Source organism: Hylobates moloch, unplaced genomic scaffold (genome assembly GCF_009828535.3).
Source record: "Hylobates moloch isolate HMO894 unplaced genomic scaffold, HMol_V3 SCAFFOLD_5, whole genome shotgun sequence".
NCBI lineage: Eukaryota > Metazoa > Chordata > Mammalia > Primates > Hylobatidae > Hylobates > Hylobates moloch.
In genome coordinates this window covers 56658312-56685634 of record NW_026652280.1, presented here as the reverse complement: position 1 = coordinate 56685634, position 27323 = coordinate 56658312, and the positions used below count along the sequence as shown (strand labels likewise).

Sequence of the window (27323 nt, the reverse complement as noted above, 5' to 3'; positions counted from 1 at the left end):
CCTTGTATTTCTTGACCTTTATTCAACAATATTGACAAAAAAAAAAAAATTTTTTTTTTTTGAGTCGGAGTCTTGCTCTGTCCCCCAGGCTGGAATGCAGTGGCATGATCTCAGCTCACTGTAACCTCCACCTCCCGGGTTCAAGCAATTCTTCTGCCTCAGCCTCCCGAGTAGCTGGGACTATAAGCGAGCACCACCACACCCGGCTAATTTTTGTATTTTTTTAGTAGAGATGTGGTTTACCATATTGGCCAGGCTGGTCTCGAACTCCTGACCTCATGATCCTGTCGCCGCAGCCTCCCAGAGTGCTTGGATTACAGGCGTGAGCCACTGCGCCCTGCCAATATTGACAAATAAATTTTGATGAATTTAATTTTTCATCAAAAATATTATTGAACACTATGGGTGATATGCTGTGCTGAGCAAAGCAGCTGCAAAGTTGCTTCAGGTATAATTCTACCCCTTGGTATTGGACTAGAGTTCATATTTTGACCATAATAAATTAAAACAAGGTCAGCTTCTTCAATAAGTTCCCTTAGCATGAGTTTAAAATTGGCAGATTTTTATAGAATTGCAATCTGAAGAAAATGGTGGTATAACATGATTTCAGCCTATGTAAGAATATGTTAAAGGTATAATAACATCATTAATCTAGTTGATTTTCACAGTATTTGCCAAGTCAGTTCCTTAAATCTTCATAAAAGTCTTGGAATTCCAAAGAAGGAAATCTCTTTTAGTGGATGAAAAATACTTTGTTTTGTTTCATAGGTTAAGAGCAGGATTATGTGATCGCTGTGCAGTAACTGAAGAACATATGCGGAAAAAACAGCAAGAGTTTGAAAATATCCGGCAGCAGAATCTTAAACTTATTACAGAACTTAGTGAGTTTCCTTTCTTCATTTATTAATTATTTAAAGTATATAATGTATTGTTGTTAAGACCTATTAGTAAATTGGTTGTAATTAAATGGATGGTTTACATGTATTTTTCCTTATTTAGTAAAAGTTCAAATGTCCTTTTTTGTACTTTTTGTAGATTTAATCTCATGCTTAATTTAGTAAGAAATAGGGTACAAAAAGGTTGTGCAAATACTGTCCACATTGGTCTTAAGTCATCAGTTGTAAGACAAGAAGCAGGTGGTGTTTTTTTTTTTTTTTTTTGGACGTGTCCATATTTGCTGCTTTGGTTTTATCTTTATTTCATGTAACCTTAATACTTAGTAAAGTTAAATACAAAGTGGACAATTTATTGTTCTACACTTGTTTTCTCTCGGTATTTATGACACACTGTTTTCATAAGTATACTATTTTCAGCTTATTCTCCTTACCTATTGAGTGTAGAGTTTTTCTGCATTCTTAGCTGCCTTCTTTTATTCTTTTAATACTTCTGTTAACCTTATTCTCTTATAACTATTTATTTCTTTTGGTGACCATTACTTGGATTTCCCATAAGCAACTCACAATCAATTTATTCAAAATATAATTAATTATCTTCTTTTCCAAACTAACTCTGTCTTCTATTTTTTTCTGTTAATTATATTGCTATCCTCTGGTTATTCAAGCAAGAATATTGAATATATGCTCATTGTTTTTAAAAGAGGTAAGAAAGAATATAGCTTTATTCTGCTCCCAGAGGTAACTACTGTTAATAGTCTGATACATATCTGTCCAGGTCTAGGTTTTTCTGTCTCTGTCCCTTGTTAGACTCCACTTCCCTCCCTTCTCTTTTGAATTTTAACGGGATCATACTATACTTTGTGTTCTAATGTGTTATTTCACTTTAGACTATGTCTTGGAAGTCTTTACATGTTAATATGTCTATAGATTCTGTGGTGTATATGGGTGAACGTGTGCATACATTTATTTAGGAATGTAAGAATATTATCAATGAGTAGAAAATTGTTACATCTCAATAAATATGTAGTTGTTCCTTGTCATCTGTAGGGTATTGATTCCAGGACCCTGACACATACCAAAATCCTTGGATGTTCAAGTACCTTATATAAAGTCAAATAGTATTTGCATATAACTACCCACATTCTCCTGCATACTTTAAATCATCTCTAGATTCCTTATAATACCAAGGAACGCATCACTTCATTTGTGTGAATTAAATGTAGTATTCGGTGTCTGGCAAATTCAAGTTTTGCTTTTTGGAACTTTGTAGAATTTTTTTTTCCCAAATGTTTCCCATCCACAGATTTAGAACTCACAGATATAGAAGGCCAACTGTAGTTGAGATCCATAGTCATATTATTGTTAGTACTACTGGAAATAATCTCCAATAATGTCTACATATCTAATAGATTTCCAGCAACTTTATCTAAAATAGAGCCAAAAACTCCAAGCAAGCAAAAAAGCTTGTCTAGGTGTTAAAGTATAAGACAACGTTTTTTTAAATGGCTGCATTGTATGCCATAGTATAGGTGTCAATTTTTTAGCTATTGTCACTTTAATGGACTGCTCAACTTTTTGTTTGAATGTTTGAGAATTTTTTTCTTACATCTTCTTCAGATTTGGGCAAAAATGTATTAATAATATTCAATCTGGTGGGTGAAGAATAATACCTTTTTAAAATTGGCATTCCCTGTTACTGTTCCAGTCAAGTATTATTTTATATGATCGTCTTCTTGGGTGAATGGCTTATTTATTCTTTGCCCAGTCTCAAATTGCCCTATTTGCTGTTTGTATTTTTTAATTTAGTGAATAACTAAGAGTTATTTATATATTATGGAAGGATTATTACACTTTGGTAGATATACTGTGCATATATTTTCTATCTTGCTATTACCTGTTGACTTCATTTTATAACTACTTGACAAGTGGAAGTTTTGTATATTTTCTTACCTTGTTTAGGAAGGCTTTCTCTATCCCCAAGAATATAAAAATATTCTCCAATTTTTGTACATATGATATATATATATACACACACACACACACACACACACACACAGACGTAAATTTGCATATTTAATCCATCTGGAATTTTTAACATGGAATGTGAAGTAGAAATTTACCATCTTTAGAGTTTGCAGGCATTCATCCTCAAGCTTATTGTCTCATCGTCAGAAGATGGCAGGTTTTTTCAGGCCTCGTGACTGCATTCATACAAGAAGGAAGAAGCAGCAGCAAAAGGCTGAAATGAGCATGCCAGGAGAGTCTTTAAAAAAAAAAAAAGCTTCTTTGAACACCTACCCAATAACTTTTGCTTCAGTCTCACTAGCCAGGAACCACCCCGACCCTCCAACTCACTCCATCATTGGAAGATGACTAAGGATTTCCGACGTCTTTCATTAGCTTTATTTTGCTGCAGATTGTCTAGGTAAAAATATTTGCAAATAGTGACAACTTCATCTTTTCTTTCAATTATTTTTAGTTTCTTTTGGTGATTGTTTTTCTTTACATACGTTATTGGCCTAAGGGGCTTTAAAATACTGTCCAGAATAGCAGTTGATACATAAGGGAAGACTAGACTATATTACATTTAAGTGTGCTGTGGCCTTCTAGTAGATACATGAAATTAAGTTATGGATATTTCCTTCTGTGCCTCTTTTGCTAAGTTTTGCTTAATTGTGAATTTATAAAACTATTAGCATCTGTTCGTATAGTGAGTTTTACTGATAAGTTTTCTAGGGTGAACCAATGTTTAATTTCTCTTTTTTTTTTTTTTTTGAGACGGAGTCTCACACTGCCACCTAGGCTGGAGTGCAGTGGCGTCATCTCTGCTCACTGCAACCTCTGCCTCCCAGGTTCAAGCAGTTCTCCTGCCTCCACCTCCCAAGTAGCTGGGATTACAGGCGCCCACCTCCACGCCCAGCTAATTTTTTGTATTTTTAGTAGAGACGCGGTTTCACTATGTTGGCCAGTCTGGTCTTGAACTCCCGACCTCGTGATCTGCTCACCTCGGCCTCCCAAAGTGCTGGGATTACAGTTGTGAGCCACCGTGCCTGGCCCCAGTGTTTAATTTCTAAAACAGACAGGCTTGATATGTTAATGTTTTAATTGGGGAACATACATTTAAATCATCATTTTGTTCATTCAGTTTTTCTGCTATCAAGGTTCTGTTACGATCCAAAGAATTAGGGCAGGTGCGGTGGCTCATGCCTGTAATCCCAGCACTTTGGGAAGCCGCGGCGGGTGGATCACGAGGTCAGGAGTTCAAGACCAGCCTGGCCAAGATGGTGAAACCCCGTCTCTACTAAAAAAAATACAAAACTTAGCCAGGCATGGTTGGCAGGCACCTGTAATCCCACCTACTCAGAAGGCTGAAACAGAGAATTGCTTGAACCCGGGAGGCGGAGATTGCAGTGAGCCAAGATGGCGCCACTGCACTCCAGCCTCGGCGACAGAGCGAGACTCATCTAGATTTACTAGGATCTTGTTTTATTTGAACATGTATATATAATGTATATAAAGATGGATTCTTGCTCTGTCCCCCAGGCTGGAGTGCAGTGATGCTATCTCGGCTCACTGCAACCTCTGTCTCCTGGGTTCAAGCAATTCTCCTGCCTCAGCCTCCCCAGTAGCTGGGATTATAGGCACGTGCGACCACGCCTGACTAATTTTTGTATTTTTAGTAGAGATGGGGTTTTGCCATGTTGGCCAGGCTGGCCTCGAACTCCTGACCTCAGTTGATCCACCTTACATGCATTTTTAAAGTTAATGTCTTAATTCTCTTCTGAATAATGCAAGAATTTTAAAGCACTGAACTATGATCTTCTTCTCCACTTACATGCAGCTTTTGCCCAGTATTTCATTTCTGTATAGTTTTGGAGTTTTTTAGCCCTACATGCTAGATACTTTTTTAAAAAATTACCTTTAAGTAAAATTACCTTTTAATTAGCCCAAGGGAGAATCCTTGCTTTGCTGATAGTAAATCTTACAGGGACCCTACTCCAATGACTGAAAATGGGAGGGAAAGACCTTGCTAGAGAGCTTTTCCGTATGGATAGTTCGTCTTCTGAGCATGAAAGTGCCTTCTCTCATGTCTACTTTAAGTTACTTGGGAGCACTGCTCTGATTTTCTTGTCTCGGTATTTATTAATGACTCCTATGTCAAAACTTTTAGAGATCTATCCTCATGACTTTAGCCTAAGGCAACTATTAGGCACCCTTTATATACCCATTTAGCAATTTGTGGGCCATGTTGCCTCTGATACTAGAATTGGTATGAGATTCTGCTAAGAAAACTCCCTTTTTTAAAGGCCCTTTTTCATTGGATTTTACCATCAATCTGAGCCTATTTTTAAATAATTCAGATTTTTTTTTTTTTTTTGAGACGAAGTCTCGCTCTGTCGCCCAGGCTGGAGTGCAGTGGCGCAATCTCGGCTCACTGCAAGCTCCGCCTCCCGGGTTCACGCCATTCTCCTGCCTCAGCCTCTCCGAGTAGCTGGGACTACAGGCGCCCGCCACCACACCCGGCTAATTTTTTTGTATTTTTGGTAGAGACGGGGTTTCACCGTGGTCTCGATCTCCTGACCTCGTGATCCGCCCACCTCGGCCTCCCAAAGTGCTGGGATTACAAGTGTGAGCCACCGCGCCCGGCCCAGAAATTTTTTATAGTCCTGATCTGTTAGTGACACCCTTTCTGGCTTTTTAATATTGCAGTAGACTTATTTTAGAGTGTCGTCATGTTATTTGGATTTGGAGAGGGAAAATTAAGTAAACCATCTTAATCAGAAATCTAAGGTCATCTTTGACTTCTGTCAACCCTACAAAGGATGAGTTGCCAAATACTACGATTCTGCCTCTGTTACAGTTCTTCTACTGGTCTTCACTTCCTATTTATCCACCTCTACATAGGTCCAGATACTCATTTCTTTTAATGACTACCTGACTTTTTGTCTTGTCAATACTTTCTTCTCACATTGGTATATGCTATATGTACTAACAAATCAGTCTTCCCATCATTCATCTATGAAAAATGATTCCTGGTAATCTATAAGATAAAGTTTTAATTTCTTAACCTGCTATTGAAAGCTTTCTACCATTTATTATACTCAAGTCTTTGTTCCACTGATTCTCTCTGTAGAATAGTCTCCTGTCCAGCTCAGTTGCCATTTTTTTGATGAATGCCTTCCTGATCTTCTCAAGGGCCCAAAGTAACGTCTTCCTACATGGAAATTTCCTTAGTACTTTATTTGTACTTCTAGATTGCCCTTGTCATTTTTAAACCTATAAAACGCGTTTATGTAATATCTTGTCTCCTTTGTTAGACTGCACATTGCTTTAGGTCACTGTCTATATCTTAATTTTTTTGGATCCTCCACAAAAGTAGTTGAATAACCTCACATGTAGGTAGTCCAGAAAATTTACTCAGTGTAAGAAAATATGTTTAGATTTATAAACCACTAAATTACTAACAAATTTGAGAATACGATTAACCTTCTTTGGTAAAAGTTCATTGTATTTACTGTGACCTGATTTCTGGGATCTACTTCTTTTACTAAAACACATGCTTAACCAGTGACATCATACTAAGCATTGATGAGAGTTTTATGCTGGTTCCAGTAGAAGTTACAGCCCAAAACTGGATTTCTGCTTTGTAAATTAAATAAATACAGATAGGAAAATTTGGTGGAGATTCAAACAAACAGATACTGCTTCAATGGATATATTTAAGTTACTGATACCATAATTTATGAAACCTAGAGTATGACTAGGAAGAAAATTCGATTTGATAAATGTGCTTGTTACAAAAATTACACTGATAATCAGCGTTTTTGGTGTTTTTGTTTGTTTGTTTTTTTTTTTTGAGACTCTCCACCACCCAGGCTAGAGTGCAGTGGCACTATTTTGGCTCACTACAACCTCAGTCTGCCAGGTTCAAGTGATTCTCCTGCCTCCACCTCGAATAGCTGGGATTACAGGCATGCGCCACCACGTCCGGCTGATTTTTGTGTTTTTAGTAGAGACGGGGTTTCACCATGGTGGCCAGGCTGGTCTCGAACTCCTCACCTCAAGTGATCCACCCACCTCAGCCTCTGAGTGCTGGGATTACAGCTGTGAGCCACCGCGCCCGGCCTATTTTATTTTTATGATCAAATTAATTTCAAGATAGAGACTCTTGCTAAAATGGTATTTGAAATTAGTAGGACTGAGTAACCAGATGGAATGCTTTCTTGTCCTCAGTATGAATAATTATACTCCCTAGTACATGAAGTACTCTCTTTTGCCTGCAAGCATTACATAAAATTATCAGTTAATCAGTTACATGGAACTGGCACAGTGTGAGATGTAGTACTCCCTACCTAGTAACGAATTAGTTTTGCACACTAGTGTTAACCCTGAATAAACATTATGATTTAGGATTAGAAGTACTAATTTCTTCATACATGCTGACATATTTTATTTGAAAGCCTGACATAAATGTTAATATAAATATATTATTTGCCTTCTTTTTCACATTGTTTTTAAGTGAATGAAAGGAATACTCTACAGGAAGAAAATAAAAAGCTTTCTGAACAACTCCAGCAGAAAATTGAGTAAGTATTTTCCCCCGGCCTTGTTCTTTTATTTTACTTAGCTATACAAACCATGAAGATACTGTAAGAGTTGCAGATTTCATTTTAAAAATTATGAAGTGTTCTGCAGTTAAAAAATACAATCACTACATTCTTGTGTTTTGAGAGCATAGTGTGAATGCATCTCTTAGATTAGTGCTGGAAGAAAGTGTCAACATGTAATTAAAACATTTTAATTTTTATAATGATTTATTATAAATAATACATTATTAAAATACTTATATTTCAAACAGATGTTTGAGTTTGGTTAGCTCCCTTCCAGCCCTGTCCCAGAAGCTTCATAAGGGCAAACTGAATAAGTGTTTCCTCTTATATAGTACTCAGGCCTGTAGAACTTCTTTCTTCCTTTATTTTTTTCCCTTTTCTCCCCATTTCTCTTAAAAAATAAAACCAGTAACTTTTATCTTGTGTGCCACTTCCTCTTGTGTTTTATGTTTATTATTTCTAATTCTCACTGTGACTTTGCAAAGTAGTTTTATTATCCCCACTTTACAAATGGGGAAACCAAAGGTCACAAAGTCAAATACCTTGCCTATCATCTTACAGCTAGTAGGTAATAGGACTGTCACTCAGACCCATATTTTTTCTGAAAAGCCTCTTCTTTCCATTATCCAACAGTGTCTCAAAAAAAGAATATTTTTCTAGATATGATCTGACTGATGCAGAGCAGAGCAGAGATATGACTGACTTTTGGTTCCCATTTATATAAAGCTTATACACTGTTTTTGAAAACTTAGGATTCAGGATAATCCTAATGGCATTACAGCATTCCTAAAGATCCTGTTGCGTTTAAATAGACATCTACAAGAACTTCAGTAAAACTATGTAGATGCAACATTATTTTGGCTTAGAATAGTTATGTTTGGATGAACACATCTCACAAGTAGAATTATCATTCTTACCAGTATACTTTTAGGATAATGGATATCCAATAGAATTCTGATATTCCTCCCATGTGATCGGTCTACTGAATACTGATAGCCAAAGGGAATTTTGAGGAGAGATAATAGTCAGATGAGGAAAGGAACCTATGAGATGAAACTGATGTTATAAAATGTTTATAAGAAAACGTCAGCACTTTCTAATTTTAATAATGCTGTATAATGAAGAGAGAACACAGGACACAGATCCACAGTCTGTTACATGCAATTCTAAAACCCAAAAGGTTATTTTTGAAATGTTATTCACAACCTAACCTCACTGCAATGGCAGAATGCTGTTTATAGTTTTTATCCCACTTCATGTTAGTATTCATATGTTTTGCTGTGAAAATATCAATGTGTTTGATTACAGGATGATGCTTCAGACTCCACTGGAGCTGTTATGTAATTATGTATATATGTTCTGTATTACTGTATTACTTTCATTTTTTAAAAAATCTGAATTTGGAATCCTGTCTGGTTTTAGATAAGTGATTGTTGACCTACATTAATTTATGGGAAGTGATTATGTATGTACGTAGCTTATGGTATTTTGAACACATCAGCCTTGATCTTTATGAGTACCAAAGGGATGAGATACCAAGTGTGTAGAAGTTAACACAGAATTAGACAGACGATTGCCTCAAAAACCAATGTGTATAAGTTAGGTTGAAACTGTATCATGTCATTTGCTTGGTAGAAATATGAATTCTAGGCCGGGTGCGGTGGCTCACGCTTGTAATCCTAGCACTTTGGGAGGCCGAGGCGGGCGGATCACGAGGTCAGGAGATCGAGACCATGGTGAAACCCCGTCTCTACTAAAAAATACAAAAAATTAGCCGGGCGTGGTGGCAGAGCGCCTGTAGTCCCAGCTACTCGGAGAGACTGAGGCAGAATGGCGTGAACCCGGGAGGCGGAGCTTGCAGTGAGCCGAGATTGCGCCACTGCACTCCAGCCTGGGCGACAGAGTGAGACTCTGTCTCAAAAAAAAAAAAAAAAAAAAAGAAATACGAATTCTAATTAGTTTAGAATTTATTTTTAGTGTTCTCAAGCACATTTTTCCGTTGAAACTCATATTTTAGAAAAGAAGTGAAGGTTAAAGTTTGAAATTACAGGAAAGAGTAATCATATAGATGAGCTTAAGGCATGTATGTTTATTTAGGACATGCTTAGTCAAAAGAGTATAGGAGATGATCTGATTTTGTCTTTTATTCTGTTCTGAAATTTAAGATAGTTGTGATTCTCATGAACCAACTTCTTTTGTAGCTTGGTCGCAAAGAAATTGCATTTTGCTCAGCAGTTTTGTTTTGTTTTTAAAAAAGCAAGTATCATCTTGTAAAGGCAACCTAATTTTCTCTGATCACCTAAACCACTGTCATATTATGCTATTTGTGCCTGAAATTCCCCTGAACTTTAGAAGAAAATATTATTTGACTTCTGCTTGTTAAATGCAGTAACTCTAACTCCTCTGAGCTAGTTTTGATGTTACAGATGGCTTATATGATAGGGCGGTTATTAGTGACACCAAAATTATTTAGTAAAATTTTGCCACTATAAAGTTAAAAATGTGTATAAAGCTAGGTATTGAGGTCATCATCTCTTCGTTTTAGAAAATAGATGTGATGGGTCAGTGAAAGTCCAGGGAGTCTATACATGTAAGAGTTCAAAGGACTGTAGAATTCATTTCATTCAACCCTCTTCTAAATTGAATTCCTTATATAGCTTCTTTAACAAATAGCTATTTTTTGAACACGTCTAGTAGAAGTTTACTGTTTCCAAAGCCTGTTTAAATTTAGTGAGACAAAATTATTAGAAAATTCTAAGTTTATAGAAATTACACTGCTTATAAGTTACATTTCTTGATTATGACTTTGCCTTCCGGGACCATCTTAAGCAAGTCTATTCTCCTATGCTGCTTGATGTCTCTTTTGATACATGAAGACAGCTATCATGGCCCTCCTGAGTCTTGTTTTCTCTAGAGTCAGTATCCTCTGTTCATTAACTGTGGCATTAAATATCCTCTGTTCATTAACTGTGGCATTAAATATCCTCTGTTCATTCATGTGGCATTACTTCAACTCTTCAAACTGTGAATTTTAAAAAACGTTTTAGTTTGTCAATATCTGAATTAAGAAATCAATATTCTAGGTATAGCCCGATCAGTGGAGCAGTACTGCCACCTCCCCTACAGTGGCTATAACATTACTTCGTTAAGTTTAAATTATGTTTTAACTGGAAATGTTAAGTTCTTCAGAGTAGAAAAGGAAAAAAGCTGAATATTTAAAACTTTTTTACAGACTCATGAAGGGAAACCCCAGATCCATAATTATAAGTCTTTGGGGATACAAACCAACTAAAACAGTTTTGACAGGAGTTTAAGAGGGAGCAGGGGTCCACAAATCAAACAGCTCAAGCCATCAGAAGGAAAAGTGAAAGGAGGACAAATGTACATAATTAATTTAACCAAAAGCTGTGGCATGAACTCTTTCTCTCAGAAAATCAGTGAGACTAATGTTTTAAAGAATGAACTTGGTTAACGTGTGGAGTTTTGTTTTTTCCTTTTATGACAAAGGAAGACAAAGCCAGCACTCATTTACTTAGTTTGGGCACCTCTAATTAGAGCTAGTTTTGTTTTTTGTTTGTTTGTTTTTTCCTTATGTGATCCCAGCTCCTTCCACATTGACTCTGCCAGGAAATCAGTTGCTTCTCGTGACTCATTCATGTTTCAGGTTGAATTTTTATGACTAATAGGCAAGCAGGCTGTGACGTGATTAGTTAAAGCTATGTCAGATAGCTTTCACACTCCATTAATTTATAAGCCTTTCTCATATGACTTTAACTTACTGTTTTTCCAGAATAAGAGAATTACAGGAAGAGATTAAAAATTAGATACCAGATCTATTGCACAGAATGGTGACTTAATAAATAATGATTGTATATTTCAAAATTGCCAAGTTGATTTTAAATGTTTTTTACTACAAAAAAAAGATAAGTATGTGAAGTGATAGATGTTAATTAGCTTGATTTAATCATTCTACAGTGTAAACATGTATCAAAACATTTTGTTGAACCCAGTAAGTAGATACAATTATTATTTGTCAATTAAAAATAAAATTTGGCTGGGCACAGTGGCTCATGCCTGTAGTCTCAGCACTTTGGGAGGCCAAGGTGGGCAGATCACTTGAGATGAGGAGTTTGAGACCAGCCTGGGCAACATAGTAAAACCTCGTCTCCATTAAAAATACAAAAACTAGCCAGGTGTGGTTGCACGTGCACCTGTAGTCCCAGCTACTCGGGAGGCTGAGACACAAGAATCACTTGAACCTGGCAGTGGTTGCAGTGAGCTGAGATCGCACCACTGCACTCCAGCCGGGGCAACAGAAAGAGACTCCGTCTCAAAAACCTAAAATAAAATTTTAAATAATTTTATGTTTATTTTATTTTATGTTTATTTTATTTATTTAAAATTTAAAAAATTTTAAATAATTAGACATTAGCTCTAAAGATTGTTCCTTGGTATAAAATGTAGGATTAAAGCCTACAAATAATATTGGTATCATTCAGGAAATTAAAGTGTAAATCTTTGTTGGGAAAAATTAGTCTTTGTCTTCCAATTAATGTGTCTTAAAAGTCTCTGTTGGTCATAGTTCATACAGTTCTCACTATATAAGCTTTTATTTGGAAATAGTATTGCAAGTTGATATGAGTCTAATAGGACAGACTGATTTGGTCATGTAAAGCCTAGATGTCTGACAGACTGGTAACAATTGGTTGGCACATAAGGTCAGTAATGGTTTGACATGGGAAAGTCAATTAACTTTATTTTTACTCAACATCCACAATGCAATTCAAACCCAATCTTTCAGTTACAATTGATCCTGAATTGAGTTGGGCAAGAACATATGCCTAGATCCACACAAATTTATTCTCTAGTAGAATCTGGGAATGTCTCATATTCACTCAACAAATGTTTATGCCATACCTACTATATGTCTACTGTGGTAGGCTCTTGTGATTCATCAGTGAACCAAAGATCCTATCCTCTTAGAACTTACATTCTAACAAGTGAGCAATAGATACAATAAATAAATTGCAGCTGGGCGCCGTAGTTCACGCCTGTAATCTCAGCACTTTGGGAGGCCCGAGACAGGTGGATCACTTGAGGTCCGGAGTTTGGGACCAGCCTGGCCAACATGGTAAAACGCTGTCTCTACTAAAAATACAAAAATTAGCCAGGCATGGTGTTGCGTGCCTGTAATCCCACCTACTCGGGAGGCTGAGGCACGAGAATCACTACAACCCAGGAGGCAGAGATTGTAGTGAGCTGAGATTGCACCACTGCACTCCAGCCTGGGCAATAGAGCAAAACTCAGACTCAAAAAAAAATCTAAATAAATAAAAACGAGTAAATTGCATACTATGTTAGAAAGCAGTAAATGCTGTGGATAAAGTTTATAGAGCAGAATAACAGGGAACAGGAGTACTAAGGTGTGTGAAGGGAGGTTGCAATTTTAAACAGTAAAATTTTAAACAGTAAAATTTTAAACAGTAAAATTTTAAACAGTAAAATTCCAGCAGACTTGAAGGAGATTAGAGAGATAATTAGCTATGTAGATATCTGGGGATGAGCATTCCAAGCAGGTGGAACAATTGGAGCGAAGAACCTAAGGTGGGAGTATGCTTGGTGTGTTTGGGGAACCTCAAGGAAGAGAGTGTGGCAGGAGTAGAGTATAATAGGAAAAAAGGTCAAAGAGGAAATATGGGAGGGGCACCATCAGGTCATGTAGGATCTTCATGGATCAAAGGACTTTGGCTTGTGTTCTCAGTGAAATGAGCAGATGTGACAGGGTTTTAATGAGATTTCATCCATATGACTGAAGTCTTTGGGTTTTTTTTTTTGGAGACAGGGTCTCACTGTGTTGCCACGGCTGGTGTGGGGTGGCATGATCATAGCTCACTGTAGCCTCGACTTCCTGGGCTCAGGCAACCCTCCCACCTCACCCTCCCAAGTGGCTGAAACTACAGGCGTGTGCCACCATGCCTGGCAAATTTTTTAGTATATTTTTTTTGTAGCAATAGGGTTTTGCCTGGGCCTTCCAAAGTGCTGGAATTGCAGGTGTGAGCCACTATGCCTGGCCCGACTTAGGTCTTTTTTTTTTTTTTTTTTAGACGGAGTCTCGCTGTGTTGCCCAGGCTGGAGTGCAGTGGCATGGTCTCAGCTCACTGCAAGCTCTGCTTCCTGGGTTCATGCCATTCTCCTGCCACAGCCTCCCGAGTAGCTGGGACTACAGGCACCTGCCACCACGCCCGGCTAATTTTTTGTATTTTTAGTAGAGACAGAGTTTCACTGTGTTAGCCAGGATGGTCTCGATCTCCTGACCTCGTGATCTGCCCGCCTCAGCCTCCGAAAGTGCTGGGATTACATGTGTGAGCCACCACGCCCAGCCCCAACTTATGTCTTAATAGGACTCTTGTGACTGTTGTTGAGAGTAGACATAAGGGGGCCTAGATAAAAGCAGTAACAGAAACTCAAATTTTGAAGCCTTCTTGTAGACTATGGATAACACATTTGGTTAACAATGTGTTATTGTTAGGGTCCGACTGCTGAGATTTAAATCCTGACTCTGTTACTATTTTAGTAAATGACTTCTATATCTTCATTTCCTCATTTGTAAAATGAAAGTAGTAATACCTCACAGAGTTGTGATAATTAAACTCATAATTTAAATAGTGCCAGGCAATGTAAACACATAATAAAAATTGGTTATCGGTGTTAGTGTTCTCATCCTGTATTTGTCAAGCATGCTAATTCTACTACCACGATGTTTAACGTTCTTTCCTTTCCATATGTACTTAAAATATTCTAGTTCAGACCACAGACAGAGCGGCTTGCCTGGACTATTATAGCCACTGTCTAATTGATTTCCTTGCCTCCTGTCCTTCTGTCCCAATCTTGCACAATACTGTTAGATTGTCACATTATATCCAAGCTCTAAAACCTTAATTTCTTTCCTCTTGCTTTCTACATTATGTGCACACTTAGCTCATGGCTCTCGTTCATGTAATTCCAGCTTTCCCTTCTCCAACATAAGTACACAGTACTACATGCCTTTCCTCAGACTGTGGGTTCTCTCCTGATCTTGTCTGCAATTTGAAATACTTTTAATTTCACCTGAAGTGCTATTGACTATACTTTCTACTTCATTTCTCACATAGTATTCCCCACTGGGGTACTGTAATTATTCGTGTACTTATCTACTTAGGTTTGGAACATTAGATGCAAGGGATTACATCCCTTAGAGCTTCACGTTTGTGTTCTACTGTAACTCCATGCCATGTAGTAAATGTTTTAATACTCATTGAATTGATTTTCTTTCCATTGTCATTCTTCTCTAGGAATGATCAACAGCATCAAGCAGCTGAGCTTGAATGTGAGGAAGACGTTATTCCAGATTCACCGATAACAGCCTTCTCATTTTCTGGTGTTAACCGGCTACGAAGAAAGGAGAACCCCCATGTCCGATACACAGAACAAACACATACTAAATTGGAGCACTCTTTGTGTGCAGATGGTAAGAGTTGGAGTTGTATTTTATTTCTCTGGTTTTGTAAACCAGTGTTCATCTACTAGTTTTTATGTTATTCAATCTAGTGGTAAGAAGATAGTCACTATTCCGGTATCCCATGGTACAACTATGAGTTTAACTTCTATTCGTAAAGTGACTGAGAAGGCATTGTCTGCGCGTGTTACGTATAGATACGTGTCGTCTATATGACATGTAAATATACCATATTTTATAAATGTAGTAAATAGTTTCTTTTTCCTTTTTATTTTAAAAATATTCCCATGTATGGCTGGGCGTGGTGGCTCACGCTTGTAATCCCAGCACTTTGGGAGGCCGAGGCGGGTGGATCACGAGGTCAGGAGATCGAGACCACGGTGAAACCTCGTCTCTACTAAAAATACAAAAAAAAAATTAGCCGGGCATGGTGGCGGGCACCTGTAGTCCCAGCTACTCGGAGAGGCTGAGGCATGAGAATGGCGTGAACCCGGGAGGCGGAGCTTGCAGTGAGCTGAGATTGTGCCACTGCACTCCAGCCTCGGCGACAGAGCGAGACCCTGTCTCAAAAAAAAAAAAAAAAAAATTCCTATGTGTATATATCCAAAAGGAAAGGAACTTAATTTCTACCTCCTGTGTACCAGGTATTATGCTGAGTGATTTGCATGTATTATTGCTATGTTTTAATTCTCGTAACAGGCTTGTGAGATAACTATCAGCTCTTTTGTTTTATAGATAAGGAAAGATAGTTTAGAAAGGTTAAATAACTCACTCAAGGTCAGCTATTATGTAGATGAGTCAAAATTCAAATACAGATCTTCTTAGCTGTGAACTTTCCTACTCTCCAGGTCTTGCCACATGGGTACTCCTGCCATTGGAGCTGTCTGTAACTGGCTATTTTTATTTGTTGTAATTTGTAGGAGTTAGTGGTAATCAAGAAATGGTGTTATAATGTGTCCACTTTGTGGCTTTTCAGTGGCATGTTTCTAATTCCAGCCTAGTTTATCATTTCTGCTAAATGCTTTAAAACTGTCTTTTCACATAGTCCCAAAATTTGTTATGTGTCATGGTACAAATATTACTTTTAGTATTAATCTAAAGCAAACAGTAAAGACTTTAATTTTTAACCTAAACTCTTTGCAACAAGGAAAGCATGGGGGGGCGGGGGATATATACGTAGTACTATATTTGTATAATACAAATAAATTGTTGACAGTAAATATGCCTTTAAACAAATAAGCAGATCTTATTCTTAGATGTTGGAACATTGACAATTTTGCCACATTTTATGAGCGTTTGTATCACCATCTAGTGGAAAACAAAAGAACTGTTAAAAATCCTACACTTAAATAGGAGCCAAGTTAAAATGCAAAATCATAGATCTAAAATGAATATCCATTGACTTTTTAGTTTGCTATCAGACAGGACATGAATCGTTAAAGATAATCACTGCATAATTTAGATCAGGTTTAAATTCACAAATAAGAGTATCTAGAAAACAATTTCATATTAGGAAAGTCTTTTGTAACCAATGTAAATGCTTCTGGTTTATTCTTTGTATGAAAGCAGCACGTAACTATTTAGAAATTTAATTCACTTGCATTAACCTTGTTCTGATCATTTTTTACTTGGAATCTGAAATTTGGTTTTAAGATGTACGACAACTTTGAGCCATACAAATGATTTTAAAATAATTTTAAGGCTGGGCACGGTGGCCCACACCTGTAATCCCAGCACTTTGGGAGGCCAAGGTGGGCGGATCACGAGGTCAGGAGATCAAGACTATCCTGGCTAACATGGTGAAACCCTGTCTGTACTAAAAATATAAAAAAATAGCTGGGCGTGGTGGCACACGTGTGCAGTCCCAGCTACTCGAGAGGCTGAAGCAGGAGAATCGCTTGAACCCTGGAGGCGGAGGTTGCAGTGAGCCAAGATCATGCCACGCCACTGCACTCCAGCCTGGGTGACAGAGCGAGATTCCATCTCAAAAAAATAATAATAATAATAATTTTAAATGCTTTAATGACTAGTCCTGTTCTCTAACTTCCCTTGCTTGCTTATTTTAAGATTTATAATGCTTTTTAATATTACTCTCAAGTTATAAATAGTAAAACCATTTCACTTTACTTCGTCCTTATTTTGGTTTTCTTTGAACTAAATCTTTAAATATTGGAGTGATTTCTGATAAAGCATGCTTCAGAGTTTCCTTCCCGAAAATAAAAACTCTAAAACAAAGATCATGGAGATAAATGATATAGTATACATTAGATTGATTGATCATTTGTTTATTGATTGATTATTTGAGATAGGGTCTCACTCTGTCATCCAGAGTGGAGTACTGTGGTGTGATCTGTAGCTTACTACAGCCTGGAACTTTTAGGCTCAAGAGAGCCTCCTGCCTCAGCCTCCCAAGGTGCTGAGATTACAGTCATGAGCCACTGTGCCCAGTCCAGTATACCTTTTTAAATTAACCTGCTGATTTGTAACAAATAGAAAAGTAACACCAAAATGTTACTACTCTAGGCAATTTGGGTTAGAAGAAGCTGTCTATTCTAGTCCCCTCTCTCCCAATGTCTTAGCTTAAACAGCTTTGTTTCTTAGTGAAATTAAAGGAGCTTACTTCTTAGAATACGATAATTATGTCAATAAAACAGTAGTTATATTGTAGTTAAATACAGATGATACATAAAAATTTAAAATATGAATAAATAAAAATAATTCGATAATACTTTTCATCATCATTGTTTATTATGTAATCTCTTATTTTTTTCTCCCCTTAGAATTGAGAAAAGTTTCCAAGTCTTCAACTCATCCACAACATAATCCTAATGAAAATGAAATCCTAGTAGCTGACACTTATGACCAAAGTCAATCTCCAATGGCCAGTAAGCAAGATACTGAGATTACTTTACAAGTTTAAAATTGTGGTTATTGGTGGGTAACAGTGACCCACAGTCTAACTTAGACAATATTTTAAAGGTATTTTCCATATGATTTTGTTTATATTACTAGTTTACTATCTTTTTCATATTGGAAAGTAATGTTATCCTATTCATATAAATATCCCTAATCTTATTAATATAAATTACTCATAATTTTAAGTAAAGAAGGCTTTACTGTGATTTACTTATTTGTTCAACAAATATTGAAGCATCTGTTGTATACCAGGCACTGAATAAAACAAAGCCCTTGTCCTCATGGAGCTTATGATCTAGTTGAGGGAGTAATAAAATTTATGTCAGATAGAAGCAAGTGCTCTGACTAAAAGTAAAGCAAGGTAAGAAGGGATATTAGAAAGCCTCACTTGTAAAGTGACGTTTGCATAGGGACTGAGGGAGGGAAGTGAGTCACGTGGCTATCTGGGAGAAGGGCACCCACGCAGAGAGATTAGCAAGCCCAGAGGCCTTGCAGTGAAGATGCCATTTGGTTTGTTTGAGGAACATTAAGGAACCCTGTGTGGCTGGAGCAGAGTGAGTAAAGGGGAGATTGGTTTGGACAACAGGAAAAATAGAGTTACCATTTACTGAGATGGAAGAGACTGGGAGCCGCAGGTGTATAGGTTGGGGTGGGGGTGGGTAGAAATTAGAAGTTTGGTTTCAGGAATATTCTATTTGAAAGGCAAACTCAACATTCAAGTACAGTTTGGATTCATGAGTAGATGTGAGTTAGAATTTAGAGAAGTTGAGGATGGAGACACATATGGAAGTCATCAGCATGTAGATGGCATGTAAGCCATGAAACTAGATGAGATTACCAAGCAAGTGATAATAGATAGGGATGAGAAGAAGTCCAAGTGTTGAGCCTTGGGGAACTTCATTATGTAAAGCCATGATTTTCAACTTTTCTTTTGTTGAAGAACCCCCACCCCAGCATTTTTAGACATTTCCCCCCTCCCCTCAATCCCTTCCCTGCTGGAATTTTATTACTGCAGACCTACTGTATATCTGTTTAGGTGATGTGTGTATGCACGTATGTCTGTGCTTTATACGTAGTAAGGTTTTTTTTGCTCCCCCCTGCCCCGAACCATTTTTCACCCCCTTAGAGAAAATATTGTAGCTGTTGAGGTTGTGAAAATGAGTAGGAACCAACAAAACAGAGAAGGAGCTGCCAATGAGATAGGAAAACTAAAAATGATATCCTTTAAGCCAAGTGGAGAGAGGACGAAGGGATGATCAACTGTGTTTAACAATGCTAATAAGTCAAGTAAGATGAAGACTTCTTAGAATTGACCATGGGATTTGGTTACGTAGAGATCATTGAATGTTAAACTAGTAACATGATAAAAATTGTTAAGGTGTAATGGTGACCATCTGAGATATGTCTCATGTTCAAAGGAAACTAAGGACAGAGAAAGTGGAAAGAGCACACACAAACAAGTACTCCCAGACATTTTACAGTAAAGAGGAGGAGAGAACAGGACAGTGGCTAAAGAAGAACATTGGTCGAGGGAGGATTTTTTCAAGATGGAATATTATAGCATGATCAGCATTTATTTATGTTGATAGGATGATCAAGTAAAGAGGAGAAAATTAGTAATTCTGGAGAAAGAGGGAACAATTGCTACATCCTTAAAAAGGTCAGAGGAGAGATGAGATCCAGAGCCCAGTTGGGAGGGTTGGTCAAGGTTAATCACTTATTCATTTTATAATAGTGTAAAAGTTACATTCTGAAAGCTACAAATCATTTTATATTAACGTGTGTCTGTTTGTCTGTCCATGAGTATGTGTGCATGTGCATGGAGGCTCAGGGTCCAGCAAAGGGTGCTAGGGATACAACACGGAGTGTGGCAGATCCTTGCTTCTCAGCTCTCTAGAACCAATTCTCTTCTGCTGCTGCCAGGTCTTTGCTCCATTATTTGTCCTATCTTCCTTATACAGTATCTGCAGCTTCTCTGCTGGCTTATTCTTAAATATATACACATATATGTTATCTTCCATCTTTAAAAAATAACCCCCCTTTTAATAATCTCCACCTTTAGCTAAGCTTCTCTTCAGAGGTGAAAAAGTATTAATAGTCTATACTCAATGTCTCTACTTTCCTAATTCCCATTCACTCCAACTCACTGTAGTATGGATTCTACTCCCTAACCCCCACCTGCAAGAGAGGAAGAGAGAGCAAGAGAGAGGGAAGGGGGAGGGAAGGAGGAAGGGAGGAGAGAGAAAAGTGCTAGAGGAGTGGGGTACAGGGGAAGGGAGGGAGGGAGACTTACAGGGATTGAAGAGAGGAGAATGCATTCACAAACCCTGTCTTACTCCTTACACTGGAACTGATTCTGACTGTAAACGTCATCAGTGTTGCTGTTCTCCAAAATATATGGTACTGCTGTTCTATTTATTTATTGATTGATTGATTGATTGATTGATTCATTGAGACAGGGTCTCTCCCTGTCACCCAGGCTGGAGTGCAGTGGCACAAACACAGCTCACTGCAGCCTCGACCTCCCAGGCTCAAGTGATCCTCCCACCTCAGCCCCTCAAGTAGCTGAGACTACAAGCACACATCACCATGTCTGGCTGATATTTGTATTTTTGTAGAACAGTGTTTCACCATGTTGCCAAGGCTGGTCTCGCTCTCCTAGGCTCAAGTGATCCACCTGCTTCGGCCTGCCAAAGTGTTGGGATTACAGGCGTGAACCACTGTACCCAGCTTCACTTTCTATCTCTTCCTGGAGGAATGTCACCTATAGTCAATAGTCTTCTCTGACTCATACACTAATAAATCCCAAACCTGTATCTCTGTCCAACTTTTTTCCTGGATTCCCAATCAATGTATCCGCCTGCTGTTGGATACCTCTACAGGGATATCCTTCAACTTTAGCATGTCTACAATTGACAATTAACCTGTCAAACCAACTCTTCATCTTTGCATTTGCAATCTCAGTGAATGACACTATACATGCCTCTTTGAGTCATCCTAGATTTCTGCTTCATCTGTTTTTGCTAAACAGCCTCTAAGTCTTACTGATTCCACCTCCTACATATCTGTTTTACATATTCTTCTGTGCCCCATTATACTAGTTTAGGCTACTAGCATCTCTCATCAAGACAACATGTTCTAGTAATCTAATTAGTCCTCTTGCCTATTAGTGATTGCTTCTTGCCTAATGAGTGTGTCACAGCCACTAATACCTTTTCAGCCCACACACTGCATTTGTTTTATTTAAAACTCTTAGATATCTCTTCATTGTCTACAGGATAAATTTGAAACTCCTTAGCATAATCTGACCCCTAACCAACCTAACTGGGTTCATGTCCTACCCCCATCTTCTGCAGTTTGACTTCTAGCAGTCAAACCACGAGTAGTTCCCCGAACAAGCAATTTTGTTTCACTTATCTAGACTCTTAATTATACCTAGAATTCTATTTTCTGTCCCCAGTCCAGTTAACTTGCCATATTCTTCCTTCTCTCGAGTCAGCTTAGGCATCACTTGTAACTTTCCTTAATTTCCCAAAAGAGATTTAGGAGTCCTTATTCTGTGTTTAAATCACCCCTTTTATGTACCTTTATTATAATGTTTATCACATTCTGTTGCAGTTCTCTTATTACCTTTCAACTGTATAAGCTCCTTGAGAACAAGAACTTTCTTTTTTCATCTAGTGCTTAGCACAATACCTGGAACATAATGAGTGCTCCATAAATATTTGAGTTAACCTTTATAAAATACTAGAACATAGGTGATTTATGAATATGTGTTAGCTTAACCTGAAACATGCAGTGCTGACAACCTCTCCTACAAAGTATGTTTTCATGAAAGATACTGTAAATATAGTTTGATATTCATGCTGTAACATAAGTCACAGTAATTCCACTGTAAATCCATTTTAAGATTTTTTTCCCCAGTGGCAATAAGAAAAATTATCTACCTATTGCATTCAGTTCATTTAGGAAAAACATAAAATTTACTTGAAAAATTTTAGCACGCATAGACCTGCAACTTATTGCCATTTGTGGTAGGCATTTTGGACTTTTTGCACAGAATTTTAAAATGTGTCTAGTGCCATCCTATGAAGTGTGAGCCTTTTCCTTCCTCTTTTGTCATTTTAATATGTCTAGCTTCTACAGTTTTGTAAAATTGGTTTTATTATTTATTAAAATGGTTTATTATTTATTCTTAGAAACACATGGAACAAGCAGCTATACCCCTGATAAGTCATCTTTTAATTTAGCTACAGTTGTTGCTGAAACACTTGGACTTGGTGTTCAGGAAGAATCTGTAAGTAATTGTTTAGTTTGGCAATAACGTGAATTAATTTTATGTAAAAAGACATAAAATTAATTAATTAAAACCTAAAAAGAAGTCAGTTCTTAGAGAATTAAGCAAGAGAATTATTTTATCTAAAGATCTTGGGTAAAGGCCTGAAACAAAACTTACATTGTTAGAAAGTCCTATTTCTGTTGTCCAGCCCAGCAGTCTCAGAAATCTAGAATCTATAATTCTTGAGATACAGATTGAGTCAAAATTTAGGGGAGTAATTATGGCATAGAGATTTTGTCAACTTTCTTCCCTTCCCCTTCTCTCATGCCCCCTCCCTGCCCTCATCTAAGAGAAGATCTAAACCTTTAGGTTGATTTCAGAATTATTGTTTTATTTTTTAGAGATAGGGTCTCACTGTGTTGCCCAGGCTGGAGTGCAGTGGCTATTCACAGACACAGTCATAGGGCCCTATAGCTTCGAACTTCTGGCCTCAAGTGATCCTCCCATCTCAGCCTCCCAAATGGCTGGGACTACAGACATATACCACCATGCCTAACTAATTTTTTTTGTAGAGATGGGGGTCTCAGCTGTGTTGCCCAGATTGATCTCAAACACTTGGCCTCAAGAGATCCTCCTGCTTCAGCCTCTCAAAGTGTTGAGATTACAGGTGTGAGTCACCATGTCCAGCTGTACTCTTATTAAGTTATCTTGCTGTTGAATTTCTAAAAATTGAAATAGTTTTTCATTACATATGGATTTTTTTTGTCCTTTCTAGTTTTAAATTCATTCTTAAATGATAATGGGTAGTTTTTAACCTTTGAACTTTGAATGTGTTTTAATAGTTTCTAATTCCCTCCTACCCATAAACCTGGCAAGTCATAGCTTAGACACCAAATAGATTAAGGGAGCTGAAATCTAATGACTTGCTGCTTAACGTGTGATCCGTGGGCCAACAGCATCTGCATCAGTTTTGAAGTTTGGTAGAGATGCAAAATCTCAGACCTACTGAACTTGGATTTTAACAAGATCTACAGTTGACTTGTATGCGTGTTAAAGATTGAGAAGCACTGTTCTCTAAAGGATTATTTTAAATTCATCTCCTGTCAGTATGAATAATTATCTCTATTCCCTTGCCCACATCTTAATGTTGTTTTTTGGAGTTGGAGTTTCATATGCAAGTAGTAGAATATACTTGTGTAAGACATTGAGGCTTTTCTCTTTAAACTTAAAATGTGCTTCATATTTTTCATTGTGGTGAAATTAACATAACAAAATTAATCATTTTGAAGTGTACAACTCAGTAATATTTAGTACATTCACAATATTATGCAACTATCACTTCTATCCAGTTCCAAAGCATTTTTATCACCTTCAAAGAAAACCTCATACCCATTAATCATGTATCCCCATTCTCCTCCCCTCATTCTTCCACCTCCCACTTGCATCCTCTGGCAACTTCCAATCTGCTTTCTGTCCCTAGAGATTTACCTATTCTGAATATTTCATATAAATGGAATAATACATTATGTGGCCTTTGTCTGGCTTCTTAGTATATTTTTGAGGTTCATCTACATCGTAACATATATCAGTACTTCATCCCTTTTTAAGAATGAACAAATCCCATTACATGGGTGTGCTTCATATTTTACTCTTGAAGGAAACTCAAGGTCCCATGAGCCCCCTTGGTGATGAGCTCTACCACTGTCTGGAAGGAGATCACAAGAAACAGCCTTTTAAGGAATCTACAAGAAATACTGAAGATAGTTTAAGGTAATTAAGGGCACGTTGGTGAAAACTTATAAGCTATTGGTGAGATCCCATTACAATGAATTCCATATAATTAAGCCATTTCTCTCCTTCAACATATAGTTATTGTGGTTATATAAATTTTTACTTTAAAAATTGTCTCCCTAGTTTCTGACCAATTGAGAGCTTTTTTGCATTACAGTAGAAAGGCGGATATCATTTTTAGCTACTTTCTGTGTTTCTGTCAAGCAGTACTTGTTCCCAGTACTTGTCACTCTGCTCCTTTAAAGAGCCAGTCATCCCTTCGGGGTTTATATTTCCAAAAACTGGATGTGCTACAAAATGCATCTGGAAGCTTGGATGAGCTTCCAAGATTGTGTTGCATCTCATTTTTACTAATTTCAGAATATCTATTAACTAATAATACAGCCATTCCATAATATCAGTGGGGGATTAGTTATAGGACCCCCTCCCCCATGGGTACCAAAATCCAAAGATGCTCAAGTCTGTTACATAAAATGGCCATCATTATTGCATATAACCTGTGCATATCCTCCTGTATATTTTATGTAATTTCCAGATTATTTATAATACCTAATACAATGCCTACATATCAGTCCATTTGCAAAGATTCAACATAGTACTTGGCACATGGAAAATTCAAGTTTTGCCTTTTGGAATGTTGTGAAATTTGGATTTTTTACCCAAATTATTTTCTAGCCACATGGTTGAATCTACAGATGCAGAACCCACAGATAAGGAGGGCCACTGTACCTGTATTTATGTAGCATTTTGCTTTTTAAAAGAGCTTTCGGTTTTTAGATATATAGATATCTATCTATATATGTATATTACAGTCTGTCATCTTAGTAACTGATTAAAGTAGATTTTGTCACCCTCATTTTTGGTTTATTTTACAGATTACAAAAATGCAGCTCCAAAAAGGTTAAATGTCTTGTTTAAGGCCACATAGCTATTAAGTAGTGGAGCCAGAGATCTTACCCAGCCCACATCTTCAAACTTAAACTTACTGCTCTTTCTATGCATATTTCCTCTGCTAGAGACAGGCTGAATCTTAATTTATGTTCAATTCTGTAGTGTAAGAATTTTGTTTCTTGGAGTTACTCATGATCGAATGTCATAACAAAAGAACTTAGGTTCTCAGTGGAATTTATTAAAATATGACTTTTGTTTGTTTCTTGAGACAGTCTCACTCTGTCACCCAGGCTTGGCTCACTGCAACCTCCACCTCCCAGGTTCAAGTGATTCTTGTGCCTTAGCCACCAGAGTAGCTGGGATTACTGGTGTGTGCCACCACACCCAGCTAATTTTTGTATTTTTAGTAGAGACAGGGTTTCACCATGTTAGCCAGGTTGACCTCGAACTTCTGGCCTCAAGTGATCTGCCCACCTCAGCCTCCCAAAGTGCTGGGATTACAGGCATGAGCCACCGCGCCTGGCAAAAGATGATTTTTTTGTATAATAAAGTTATTTAAAGTACTTAGGAAAAATTTTTTAAATATGAATATTATGGTATTGAGAAATACTTCCTATGTCATTTTCCTCTGCTTTTCCCCTTCTCTTTTGTCATCTAAATGAAGAGAAGCCAAAAGCTGTACCTTGTCTTAAATTTTGGTTAATCATTTGCTTCTAAGAGGTAGATAAGACCTTACTATTAATTCTGTATTAAAGAATTGTTATCACTCTTTATTTAGATTTTCAGATTCTACTTCAAAGACTCCTCCTCAAGAAGAATTATCTACCCGAGTGTCATCTCCTGTATTTGGAGCTACCTCTAGTATCAAAAGTGGTTTAGATTTGAATACAAGTTTGTCCCCTTCTCTTTTACAGCCTGGGGAAAAAAAACATCTGAAAACACTCCCTTTTACCAACACTTCTATATCTAGATTAGAAAAAACTAGATCAAAATCTGAAGATAGTGCCCCTTTCACACGTCATAGTCTTGGGTCTGAAGTGAACAAGATCATTATCCAGTCATCTAATAAACAGATACTTATAAATAAAAATATAAGTGAATCCATAGGTGAACAGAATAGGACTGAGTACGTTAAAGATTCTAACACTGATAAACATTTGGAGCCCCTGAAATCACTGGGAGGCCGAACATCCAAAAGGAAGAAAACTGAGGAAGAAAGTGAACATGAAGTAAGCTGCCCCCAAGCTTCTTTTGATAAAGAAAATGCTTTCCCTTTTCCAATGGATAATCAGTTTTCCATGAATGGAGACTGTATGATGGATAAACCTCTGGATCTGTCTGATCGATTTTCAGCTATTCAGCGTCAAGAGAAAAGTCAAGGAAGTGAGACTTCTAAAAACAGATTTAGGCAAGTGACTCTTTATGAGGCTTTGAAGACCATTCCAAAGGGCTTTTCCTCAAGCCGTAAGGCCTCAGATGACAACTGCACGTTGCCCAAAGATTCCCCAGGGGAGCCCTGTTTACAGGAATGCATCACCCTTCAGCCCTTGAGTAAATGCTCTCCAGACAATAAATCGTCATTACAGATAAAAGAAGAAAATGCTGTCTTTAAAATTCCTCTACGTCCACGTGAAAGTTTGGAGACTGAGAATGTTTTAGATGACATAAAGGTTTGTGTTAAATGTTCAAGGATTTTGATTAAAATGGTTGCTTGTGATTTCATTTAGAGCTAACAATTATTTCTGTTTTAGGGTGCTGGTTCTCATGAGCCAATAAAAATAAAAACCAGGTCAGTCCATGGAGGATGTGAACTTGCATCAGTTCTTCAGTTAAATCCATGTAGAACTGGTAAAATAAAGTCTCTACAAAACAACCAAGGTGTGTACACCATAAACAGGATCTCCACTTTTTTAATGACTTTAAATTGAATGTCATTATTTACTTTTTTAAATAGATTGAATTGTTTTGGAAAAAAACTTATTTCTTCCTTCAGGTGTCTGTATTTATAGGACGATTCTCACATTTTACTGGTGATTTTTCTGTTCTTATGCTTTTTGAAAAAAATGAATTGAGATCTTTTAATACCTACTTTTATATATGATTTTGTAGATTTATTTTATATAGTTTATTTTCTTTACAAAAGCTTTAACAAGTTTAAACTATACAGAATTTTTAAAAATAAAAGTTAGAACGTTCATTATCTAAACTTCGTTCTTCACCCCATAGGACATTTGTCGTTTTTCTTTGCATTTACATGTGTATCTGTAAACATATTCATGTATATACTTGTATACTTTTTTTTTTTTTTTTGAAACAGAGTCTCGCTCTGTCTCCCAGGCTAGAGTGCAGTGGCACAATCTTGGCTTACCGCAAGCTCCGCCTCCTGGGTTCACACCATTCTCCTGCCTCAGCCTCCCAAGTAGCTGAGACTACAGGCGCCCACC

The 27323-nt window shown here is 37.3% G+C and overlaps 1 protein-coding gene across 4 annotated transcripts in view; it reads left to right on the top strand.

Moving 5' to 3' along the window:
* The window catches only part of RBBP8 (RB binding protein 8, endonuclease), a 96230-nt gene that overhangs the window by 36012 nt on the left and 32895 nt on the right, over window positions 1–27323 (top strand). For all 4 annotated transcript variants that reach the window (XM_032152654.2, XM_032152656.2, XM_032152655.2 and 1 more), the window contains exons 5-12: window positions 769–881; window positions 7417–7483; window positions 14839–15014; window positions 17783–17887; window positions 22118–22215; window positions 23855–23967; window positions 25658–26549; window positions 26631–26757. In XM_032152654.2, the coding sequence (XP_032008545.1) occupies window positions 769–881; window positions 7417–7483; window positions 14839–15014; window positions 17783–17887; window positions 22118–22215; window positions 23855–23967; window positions 25658–26549; window positions 26631–26757 (1691 nt within the window). The remainder of the gene's footprint in view (window positions 1–768; window positions 882–7416; window positions 7484–14838; window positions 15015–17782; window positions 17888–22117; window positions 22216–23854; window positions 23968–25657; window positions 26550–26630; window positions 26758–27323) is intronic.